This window comes from Gavialis gangeticus, unplaced genomic scaffold (assembly GCF_001723915.1).
Source record: "Gavialis gangeticus isolate Ggan-Ray unplaced genomic scaffold, GavGan_comp1, whole genome shotgun sequence".
In the NCBI taxonomy this organism is placed as follows: domain Eukaryota; kingdom Metazoa; phylum Chordata; order Crocodylia; family Gavialidae; genus Gavialis; species Gavialis gangeticus.
The window spans coordinates 11,689,943-11,698,720 of NW_017729012.1; the positions used below are offsets into that span (position 1 = coordinate 11,689,943).

At 51.5% G+C, this 8,778-nt stretch overlaps 1 protein-coding gene across 1 annotated transcript; it reads left to right on the forward strand.

Moving 5' to 3' along the window:
- The first annotated feature begins 1,679 nt into the window (after positions 1-1,679).
- RTN4RL1 (reticulon 4 receptor like 1) lies at positions 1,680-4,859 on the forward strand. Its single transcript, XM_019511284.1, has one exon. It carries the CDS (start codon positions 1,785-1,787, stop codon positions 3,123-3,125), a length of 1,341 nt encoding a protein of 446 aa, XP_019366829.1. The 5' UTR covers positions 1,680-1,784; the 3' UTR covers positions 3,126-4,859.
- The last annotated feature ends 3,919 nt before the right edge of the window (positions 4,860-8,778 follow it).

Sequence of the window (8,778 nt, forward strand, 5' to 3'; positions counted from 1 at the left end):
GGCCGCCGCTACGGACCGCAGAGACGGTTCTTTAGGCAGAGAGCGAGGGAAAGTCGGGGACAGACAAAACCTCTAGGGATGAGTAGTTGTAAGGCACCAGAGCCCTCCCTCTCTTGCAATCAACAATGTATAGTGGCGAAGCCACACTAGCACGCAAACGGCTTGAGGAGTGCGCCTAATACACAACGGTAATAGTAAGAGTTCCAGTTATTACACACTTCTGACTGACAGCCCTTCTTTGTCAATGCACAGGGACGAGAAATCATTCACATCAGCAAATGCAAACTTGCAGCTTTTGAAGGGCACGATTCAGAGAAGCCCACTGCTCTCATCAAAGGATCCTACTAAACGTTTGGGTCGAGGCCTTTAGCTCAGCCGGATTTTATTACCAGCACACTCAGAGATGCCTGCTTTTTGCTGGCCCTTGTTGAGAGTTTGGGTAGTCCAGTCACTCTAAAATATGATAACTTTGCATTCAAAGAGCGGAGCCAGATGGACAGATCAATTAACAATCAACGGTGCAGCAGTATCTCACACTACACAACTGAGGAAAGCAGCCATAGAGGTATACTTTTCAATAGAAAGTGTCAGGGAAAAGCAGATTTTCTATTCTCTTCTCAACATTTGGTCTGACTGTTAAATCCCCCTTCCCAGCTTGAGCTGCAGGAAAAGGGGACTTATAAAACTCTGGGAGTTGCAGGACTTCCAGTGACGGCCTGGAGCGGGTGAGTGCTCCTTCCAGCCCAGCTTGTAGGAAAATTATGCTTCAGCAGATGGTCAGGGGTTTCCAAGACAGGATGGCACTTGTGTACAGTACTCAGAGCTCCCACTCTGCTCCTATAATGTCCAGGTACAGGCTGCATTAGTGAGCGCGTGAGTGGAAGACGTTGGTCTTCGACGTGGCTGCGAATGAGGAATGAGGGTCCCTTGCAAATGTTTGAAAGTCCTTCCATGCAGAAGGGCAGCCCCAAAAAGAGCAGTGAGTGGAGTGGGATCAGGAGGCGCGTGGGGGGTGACCCCCACTGTCCAAAGGCTGAATAAAGCCATTTTTACCTTTTGTTCTCTGCTGTAATGGAGCCATGTGCACAGGCCCTCTCCGTGGCAACAGGAGGTGTAGTGTGTCATGTCACGGGAGAGCCACGAAAATGCTTGAGCACCCACTTCCCGTGCTGCTTGGTCTTGCTGGAGAAGGTGGGGAGAGGGGGACGCAGCCATGAGATGGGCCTGGTTTCCTACATCTGCTCCATTCAGTGGCTCGGCACGTGCTTGGTGCTCCCCGGTGCAAAGCAGCAGCCCGCGCCTGGGAAACGCCATCTAGCAGGCGGGGCTGGTGCCGCCGGGAGAGCTGGAGGTGGAGGGGGGGAATGGTATCCGCAGACCCTTTTGTCATATTTGCACCTCTCTGTCTTTGGTTCTCCACAGACGTGAGAAGTGATTTTATTTGCATAAATCTGCTAGTTGCCCAGCCACAGTGCAGAACACCAACACGTGACCAAGGTGAGCGTTTACCCATCACAAGTAAACAGGGAAAGTCTGATCAAATACTCCGTCCGCCGACGCGTGTTTGAGCAGAGCGGTTACCTGCCCCCCGCAACCTAAGGCTGCCTCTGGATAATTCATGAACAGAAAAAAGGATTGAGTTAATTGGATGAATTTTTCACTAAGAACAATCCCAGCAGCTGTGACTGCGAGGCAGGTGGTTGTGAATGATTTACAAGATGTCTTAATTCGACTAACCCTGTTTTCTCCCTTTCTGAACAGGGGGTTTTGTGGAGCTGCTCCTGATGCTGTTTGGCCTCGAGATTCCCTTCACCGCATGCTGCCCCACCGACTGCGTCTGCTACCCGTCCCCCATGACTGTCAGCTGCCAGGCCCACAACTTCGTGACCATTCCCGAGGGGATTCCAGAAAACAGCGAGAGGATTTTCCTGCAAAACAACCAGATCACCTTGCTTCTGCGTGGTCACTTCAGCCCTTCCATGGTCACCTTGTGGATCTACTCCAACAACATCACCTTCATCGACCCAGACACCTTCGATGGGTTTGTTCACCTGGAGGAGCTGGATTTGGGAGATAACCGCTATTTGAGGGCTTTGGCAGCGGAGACCTTCCAAGGGCTGGCGAAACTCCATGCCCTGTACCTGTACAAATGTGGGTTGAGCTCCTTGCCCAGTGGGATATTTGGTGGCCTCCACAATCTACAGTACCTTTATCTACAAGATAACCACATAGAGTTCCTGCAGGATGACATCTTTGTTGACCTAGTCAACCTTAGCCATCTCTTCCTCCATGGGAACAAGCTCTGGAGCCTGCATCAGAACACATTCAGGGGGCTAATAAACCTGGATAGGTTGCTCATCCATCAAAACCAGCTGCAGTGGGTCCACAGACGGGCTTTCCACGACCTCCGAAGACTGACCACGCTTTTCCTGTTCAATAATAGCCTTTCCGAGCTCCACGGGGAGTGCCTCGCGCACCTGGCGGCCCTGGAGTTTCTCCGGCTGAATGGCAATCCTTGGAGCTGCGACTGCAAGGCCAGGTCGCTCTGGGAATGGCTGCGCAGGTTCAGGGGTTCCAGTTCCAGCGTGATTTGCGAATCTCCTGAGCAGATGCACGGCAAGGACCTGAAGATGCTAAAAGCAGAGGACTTTAGGAACTGTTCTGGGTCTGAGTCCCTCCATCAGATCAAAACACACACGTTCTCCACAGCCGACAGAGGAGTGCCCAAAGACCACCACCCCCACCACTCCTCCAGGGAGAAGGGCAAGGAGAGAGGGATGGAGCACGGTTTACACAGCAGCCAGCCTGCACCACCTCCTGGCTCGCGTCCAGGCTACAGAAAGCCCAGCAAGAACTGCACCAGCCACAAAAGCCGCAACCGAACCTCTAAACCGGTGTCCCTGGGGCCACGGAAAAGCATTCACGAGGTTCAGGACTACGTGCCTGACTACCAGCACAAATTCAGCTTTGGCATGATGCCCACAGCACCACCAAAGCGGAAGGGTAAGTGTACCCGGCGGACACCCATTCGACCCCCCAGTGGAGTCCAGCAGGCAGCTGGGAGCTCGCAGGTCAGGGCCCCTCTTCTGGTTTTTATCATGGTGTTAGCGGTCATAATACGCTGAGCCGGGCTGCGACGGACAGAATCTGTACTGCCACCAATCTACAAAGGACCAGAGTTTCTTTTCTTCTTCTTTTTTTGTACATGGAGAATTTGGCCTTGTGAAGGAAAGAATGTTGTTTAGGCTTTGGATGGTCTCCATACATGGACGGGTGGATTATAAACATGGACTGTACAGAACGTGCACGGCAGGATCGGATTAAAGGCATTATCACATCCTTGTCACAAACAGCCCCAACTGAGCACCTACAAAAAAGCCAACCTTACAAAAACAGATCAAAGGGACAGGAGCTAATCCTCCATTAATAACAACTGGACAGACATGGACAGTAGCTGTGCTCTATGTGAAATCCTGTTAATTTGAGAGAGCTCTGAAAGACCCTGCGATTACTGAAGGGAACGTAACTGCTGTAAAAACGATCACCAATTAAGCCTACACTGTTTATCTGAAACTGTGCACAGACACTTACAAAACGTGGAATAAGGACATTGGTTCTCCCACATTCTGCCCCTTTTGGCTCCGAACCCGCAGGCCAACGTTGGCTGGAAATCTCTTGGAAGACAATCTCAAATCCCTGAATATCTCAGGCACACAGCAGAACAGGGCTTGCCTGCTGGGCTAGGAGTAGCCAACTACCAAAGGAAAGACTGATTAGAGGTGGAAATTAAAAACTTAAAAGGATTGAGGTACCTACAGAAGGTGCGTCTTTTGTAACCGTGTTCACATATAAAAAACAAACAAATGCACAGGTCCCTTCCCCTCAATTAACCGTATGTATGTCTTATAATGTTTATAAACTATACGGAAACTATATCTTCAGAACTAAGGATTGTATCGGTGGATTTATAGCAAAACAGTATCTGATTTTCTCTAGTAAGCGATTGGCAGCAGTGCCTACAGATGCTGGCCAGCCACCCGTCAGGCTCGGCATGCGCGGGGGCAACCACAGCAGACCAATTTAGAGCACTAGCCTTTTCGAGGTTTTTTGTATGTAATGCAACAGAGTCCATATCTGAAGAGCCAAAACTCACTCGTATGCCCTACCTTGTAACCCGTCACATGGGAAGGGGATGAATTAGAAATGTCCAGTCCAAACAAACACAGCCATAGAGCTCCGTCTCCTAGAAAGCGCCCCCAGGCCTGGGGCAGGAGAGAGGCCTTTCTAGCTGGAGTCCGAGGCAGTTCCCAACAGTGTTAGTCTTGTGAGGACCTTTATAGCTGGTCTAAGGTTTTCACCCCAGTGGAGGGAGCGGAGTCGGGACTGGCTGCAGACAGTCCCGACGGAGTGGGGAAGGTTTTGTTCCGTAAAAGGAACAGATTTGGCTACGGAGAACTGAGAAAGACGTGCAGAGCGATCAACTGGGAATCTTGTCAGTGACCTGTAAGAAACATAGAGCCCACGGCTTCTGTCCACGAGCGAGAAAAAATGCACAGGGCAGCAAAGCGAGAGGAGCTGCGTGAAGAGGGGGGAGAGGAGGAGGAGGAGGAGGAGGAGGAGGAGGGGGTCGACCGGCTCCCCTGGCCGCGGGCCGAGGCCGGAGCTCGTGTCGCGGTCCGGTGCGGGCTGGTTGTGGCAGAGACGGCAGTGTTAGTGATAGCAGCTTGCGGGCTATCAGAGACGGTGTCCCAAATTTTGCACAAACAGTCAATGTTAATTCCCTGTCAGAGTGGCTATGTGAGAAGAAACAAAACAGTGAAGTTAATGAAAGAGGGAAATAAAAGTGATGTTCGACAAGCCAGGCCTGTTTTTCATTTCCTAACCCGGTTGCAGCTGCCATGACACATCTCTAGCCTGTAGCTCCTGTTTGGAGCCAGACACCAATCCTAAGGACGCGGCTCGTGCTCTGTATCATGCACACGGCGGCCGAGCAAGGCTGCGCTGACTCACTGTAACCTCAGGAAAATGTCTGCTCTCCAAACCGCTGTCGTCCGGGCGAGCAGCATTTCCCAGCCCCATCCTTCAGGGAGCCTTTCGCCACTGGGCGCCGCGTGAACGGCCCACGAGCTCTGCCCCGCACCTGGGGCTCGCAGGAGGAGCGGGGGGCGGGCGGCAGGGCACGAACTCCCCATTAAATATCGCAGGCTCCTGCCGGGGGCCCATCTTCATCGAGGTTCTTGGAGCTGGCTTGGGAAAGCCCCCGAATCCACCTGTTCTGGGGACAGAATGTGCCAGCGTCACGTCACGTGTCCCGAGGACACAGCGTGGTCCTAGAAGCAGGCGGCTAAACTTTTAGCTGGAAACCAGCGCAGCGTCTCCTGCCAGCCTAGCGTGGAGCGGGACAAGCTGGGAGATGGCGCAGGGGCTGCCAAACTGAGCCAGAGAACGGCAGGAACCGCACTGGGAAGACAGAGGAATCACTTATCTTGTCTTGTCCTCTCTGTTCCAGCTCCTCTCCAACTTCTCCATCTACAGGGCTCTAAACCTCCACTAAAGGGATGGCCAATGCAGCCAGAACAAATAATCTGCGATCTGAAATAGCTCCCTCACGTCCTACACACGATAACCAAGAGCAGCTGAATGTTTCTGGCACTGTCCTTTAGAACTGGAGGATGTTGTTATGTTGGTTATTTCACTTCATACTCTGGAAATCAAAGCTCTCAGTGGGAGAATGAAGAAGAGAAGCACTTTATTAATTTTTTTAAAGTCTCCGTGTAACTCCTGTAATATAGAAGTGAGATGTCAGCACAGGGGATGCTAATGTTTTAGAAGTGATTTGGGTGCAGCAGGCAATGCGGGTACTCTTTGAGATGAATTATATTAGAACAGACTATGCCTGGCCCTAAACCATAATTGTATTTTTAGTATCTTTGCCTCTAAGAAGTAGAAAAAATAAAGGCAACTCCATCATGTATTACATCCCTTGTCAATCAAATGCTCCGACTCCTAGCAATAAAGGATGCTGTTGAACAACCCAAAGTGAGACATAATGAACTGCTAAACAGGGGAATCCACCTGGCCCATCACAGCCTTTAAGTCTCCACCACATTCCTCTTACGCCCCTTCTTGCTGCAGGCCTCTGTACCCGCTCCTCCCCTGCAGCCGCATCTGCTGGAGCACCGGTTCGTTTGTACGGCTTGCTCTGACTTCTGCCCATTAGGCGTCAGAGTCACTCAGGTGGGGAGGGGAACCATTTGCCAACCAAGACAGGATGTCCCTTTCTAAAAGACCTGCCCTACCACAGCCAGATGCTGTGGGTGGGATGGAGGAATCGCTGGGGATTGCCCGTGGCCTGCCCCACATGGCAGGTCAAGGTAGATGATCACACTGGTTTGTTCTGCCCTTAAGATCTGTGAATCCTCCCCCCATCAAACCAAACCCGGCCCAGACCCTCCAAGCCCTACGCGAGCGTGTGGGAAGGGATGAGGAGAAGGCCAGTTGCCAGCGCAGTTAGTCCCATTAGCGGAGAGAGAAGCATGCCAGCCCCTGGGAGAAGAGCCAGCCACTGCTCCAAGCTGTGCTGCTTACACGTCGGGCAGCCCAGCTTTATCACGGCATACAACCCTCTTGCCTGGACAAGCCCATCGCCCCTCTGGAACGATGAGGAGAGCCGGGCACCGAGCTGCACTGGGTACAGCGGCAAGCTCGCCTCTGCAGCTGCACGCGTTCCTCTTGTTGCTCAGGAGGCGGCTTGCCCATCGCCCATGGCCAGGCCCTGGGCCGAGCACTTCCCATCCCTGCTGCACCCCTGGGAAACATGCCTGGCCACTGTCTATTCCTCCCATCGGCTTGTCACCGTCACGCATCTCTACACCAAGCGGCACTTCCCCTTCAGAGCCACGCTCCCATAGGGAATGCCAGCCCTTCCCCGTCTGGTCGCCTTGTTCCTCTTGATTTCGTTGCCGCCATAAGCTTTCACATCCCAGCTTTGGTTTCCTTGTACAAATCATTTGCACGGCGTATAAACAAAAGAAAACCCCAAACAGACTCCAGATTATGTCTCTGGAAATTCACTCGCAGCTACAGAATCCCATTTCCAGCCACATGCTGTTTTCTGAGCCGGAGCCAATTTTCTACCCATTTTACCTCTTTCCCATGATTCTGCGCTTCAGTCACAATTGTTAGCAAGGAGCCTTATCATATGCACTTTGAAAACCCAGGCATACGATGCCCTCTCCTTTCCACTTGTCTGCCCAGACAGGGAAGAATTCAAAGAACCAAAGGAAGTTAGTCAAAAGAAAGCTTCCCTTTTTCAGCCCAAGCAGACATCACATTAAACAGTTTCAAGCATCCTCCCCGGGGCTTATGTGCAGTTTCTTGACCAGTACTTGCTTCACGCAGTGTGTGGCCTTTCTTCCTCCTTTTTAAGATAAAAATGATCCTGTCCACTTTCATGCTCTTCAGAAGTCAAGCCTGCTTTCAGAGGAGTGCTCTCCCCCACCGCAGGCCAGCTCAAGGCAAGGGCACCACTTACATAAACCGGCATCAGGACTTCTGCAGCTGCCAGAGTCCGCCCGCCCCAGGCTCACCACCGCTGGGTTCGTGGCATGCTTTCTGCCACCGGTGCTGTGCCACGTGCAACAGGATTTCCAAACATGACATTTCTTATTCTGCCACCAAGGATATTTCCTTTTCTGCACCTTGCCGATTCCCCTCGAACTTGTACACTGACAGACTTTATCTCCCTTATATCTGCCAGCTTCTCTTGCTCATTTTAGTCGACGCCACCACAGTCCTGCGTGTGCCCAGCTGTCCCCCGCCCTGGGGACTCTGCCTCAAAGCAAAGGGGCCTGTCTCAGCTGCCACTGGCCTCTTCACGAGGGCCCAGCGGGTGTCATGTAAGCAAATGGATCTGGACCGAGAGTCTCCAGGCTCTTAAGAGTCCCTGGACACAGTCGGCTGTGACCGTCTTCCCGAGTGCAGCCGAGGTCCTTCCGCAGCCATTTCCACCTTCCCCTATAGTCTCTTGAGCCCTTCCCCTACCTAATCAAGAAATCTGATCCCTGTCTTCGGCAGCTTTCCATCCTCTTCCTCCTCTGTAAAAACAGTATCAAAATAACTGTTTAACAAATCAACCATTACCTTCTCCCATGTCACCAATTCCCTGCTATCATTCTGTAATGGACCAATTTTCTCTTTTACCTTCTGTCTGCTCTGAATATATCTCAAGAAGCTTTGATTGTGTGTTAAAATATCTGCTGCAATTCTCTGCTCAGTAACTCTTTCTGCTCCTCTAATTGCCCTTTAACTTGCTTCTAAATTTTCATATAAATCCACTGATCCTCCTCTTCTGCCAGGTGTTTACATGCCATATAGGACATATATTTATTAGCGCGCCTTGCTATTTAAACACCATGCAGCACATAACTGCTTAATATTAGCTGGGACTACACACCGCTCCCCTGGAAATGAGCCCCTTTTTAAGCCTCTATTGAGCACTATGCCTGCCTCCTCTCACTGCGCATCACTAGCATTTTGTACTTCGCTGTGGAACATTAACATGATTAATGCCAGCTTTGTCAGATATATCTCTCTCCTCTAGAAAACTAGAGGGATAAATGGGGTTGAAGAGTTATGTTCCAGCCTGGGTTTTTCCTGGCCACGTGTAGAGGGAACAAAACAGAAGACGTGGAGCCCACGCAGACAGGGGCCTAGCCCAGAGCACCAGCCAACAGCAAACAGAGGCCAGCCCGAACAACTTGCCTGGCTCTCCAGTCT